Genomic DNA, 2,500 nt, shown 5'->3' on the forward strand with positions numbered 1-2,500 from the left:
AAAATGGTACTGTTTCTTTGAAAAATCCTTCATACAGAATCAGTTTTCTCCTCACAAATGGGTTGGTCATAATGCTCTTCAATAATGTGGAGGAGCTCAAAAGCTTCGTCTGACAACGTCAATGGAAAGACTGAACAATCGACTTTCCAAATGAATCACAGAACTCAGGCTCTCGCGCAAAATAACAAACATGCCGCACAGATCTAACTGGAAGATGTTTTTCAATACAAAAGGAAAGAGGCCAAGTGTGATCGGCAAAGACAATAAATAGACACAAAACAAAAATCGGTCATAACCAGGAGTGTATAAGGTCAAGGTATTTCGACAGCCCAAACCAGATTTTTAAGACGTAATTTTCTACTCGTTTCAAATCACGCGAGTCACCCTTCTTCTTTCCAAGGGTAATAACTAATCAAGCGGGGCATGATGGGCTGGCAAGGTCTGGTTTTCAAAGAAAAATCATTCTAAATATTTCGATCGTTGAAAACGTCCTGACACAGATAAATCGCCGTTGCACGCGCCGTGTCAAGCGAGCCCGACGTCCGAATACCAAATAAGCATGAAGAGCGGCTTACACGGTTTTCAACTGGACATGGTAATTTCATTGTGAGGCTGATTACAAGTGCACTGTGAGCGACCAATCGCTGAGGTCTGGAACTCTCAGAAATACTGTTTACATTTTTGAGATTGGAGAAAAACTACACTTATCGCATGAATGGAATGCCATCAGATCTATTATTCCGTTTAGTAAGCAAAATAAGGCAATGTGACCTGCTTCCTGTTAGTTCGGGGGATTTACTGCGTGTTTGTTTCGTGTTTCTTCAGTCCACGCGTCAACGTACCGGACGTGAAATGGTAAAGAACCGGACGAAACGTCCGGCCTGAAACGAAAACCCCCGCCCGCCACTTATCGAACCTTGCAATGACGGAAACATTTAACATCGCGTTTACCACAAACGGCAAACGTGAGGTTGAAAGTTAAATGGTCTTTGAATTAAGATCATTTTCTGCCTGTTAGCTACAGATATTAAGCATTCTCTCAAAAGGGAGAAGAATGTTAAAGTAAGAGCATAATCGTGCTTTTATGGCGAGAAGAAACCTGCGTTCTGCCGTTTCACGAAACACGATGCTAAATCTTTCTAATGGTTAGCTCACCTGAGCTCCAAAAACATTGCCGAGAATAAAGTGTCCTAAAGCGAGACTTGGAGAAATCTGAGGAAAAATAAAACAACCAAGCGAAAGATGACAAAATGCAAAAACATACTCCAGGTTGCGCACACTTATCTTGAGAAATGCTCGCAAGTAGATGCATCCACGCCCAATTTTGATATCCAACAAGAAACGTCCCATGAAGTCTAAGCATTTGCCTAAGCATTTGCCCTTGCTTGCAAGACTTTCCAACAATATTATAAGGTAAGTGTAATGGCTAGCCTTATTTTTTTGGTGAGGATAACTGTAGTTGTTTATTTTTACTTGAGCAGTGGAGTTTGAGGAACACTGGCTTAATGACGTTAAGGACCGTGCCTACTATTGTTATTTCGCATACGTTATGCGCATCTCGAGACATTCGGGTTTCCGATGGGTGGTGCTTACATACATACATACATACATACATACATACATAGTTTATTTGATAACGCAGGTTACAGAATGCGCAAGACTGAAGTCCTGATGTGGACCTGCCTATCTACTATTTAAGACAAAAGTATGTACATGTGAATAAATAGAAAAACAACCGAAATAAATAATAAATATAATAATAATACAAATATAAATATATAGCACTATGAACTACAATTTAAGAATATGGTTAAGAACTAGATAAAATAATCATCAAAATTTTAAAAAATTCAGACACAGTTTAATTAAGATAAGATCAATAAAAAAATTCCTCGTTCCTGTTTCTTATCATGGAAGATTCCTTATTATAACTTATAGAATTAATTAAGTCCTTACTAGATCTAAGTCTTTTTTTAAAATATTCTAGGCTAGAAGACTTTTTGATCGAATCAGGAAGTGAATTCCATGCAATGGCAGCTCTATGCCTAAATGTCAGCCTGCCAATTTCTGATTTAGGACTTGGAAATTTGATATTCATGGATTTCCTCAGGCAGTAAGATGATTCTTTTAACATCACTAGATCATTTAAAACATTGGTATTGTATCTATACCAGGGATATTTTTGCGCGGCTCAAAACTACGTAGCCTGCGAACGCAGACGTAATTCCGGCGGTCGGAGAAACGAAGACGTATTTCCGGAAAAACGGAGAAACGAAGACGTATTTCCGGCGTTCGCAGGCTAAAAACTATGCAGAGAAAGCAGAACTTAGCAAGTGCTTTTGGTATCCAAAAAGAAAATTGGGGGTAACCACACATTTTTCAGAGATAATTAAGCTTCAATTTGGAAAAGAACGCTATACCTTTGAATTAGTAGGCACTGTCCTTGCATTCCCAGACGCGAGTGATGTTGAAATTTGGGAGGATGTCTAACTAGTACATT

The 2,500-nt window shown here is 38.9% G+C and overlaps 1 protein-coding gene across 1 annotated transcript in view; it reads right to left on the reverse strand.

Moving 5' to 3' along the window:
* The window catches only part of LOC138059510 (tetratricopeptide repeat protein 17-like), a 26,197-nt gene that overhangs the window by 2,138 nt on the left and 21,559 nt on the right, over positions 1–2,500 (reverse strand). The window contains exon 14 of the mRNA XM_068905157.1: positions 1,156–1,212. Within this exon, the coding sequence (XP_068761258.1) occupies positions 1,156–1,212 (57 nt within the window). The remainder of the gene's footprint in view (positions 1–1,155; positions 1,213–2,500) is intronic.

The sequence above is a fragment of the Montipora capricornis genome, chromosome 8 (genome assembly GCF_036669925.1).
Source record: "Montipora capricornis isolate CH-2021 chromosome 8, ASM3666992v2, whole genome shotgun sequence".
NCBI classification, from domain to species: domain Eukaryota; kingdom Metazoa; phylum Cnidaria; class Anthozoa; order Scleractinia; family Acroporidae; genus Montipora; species Montipora capricornis.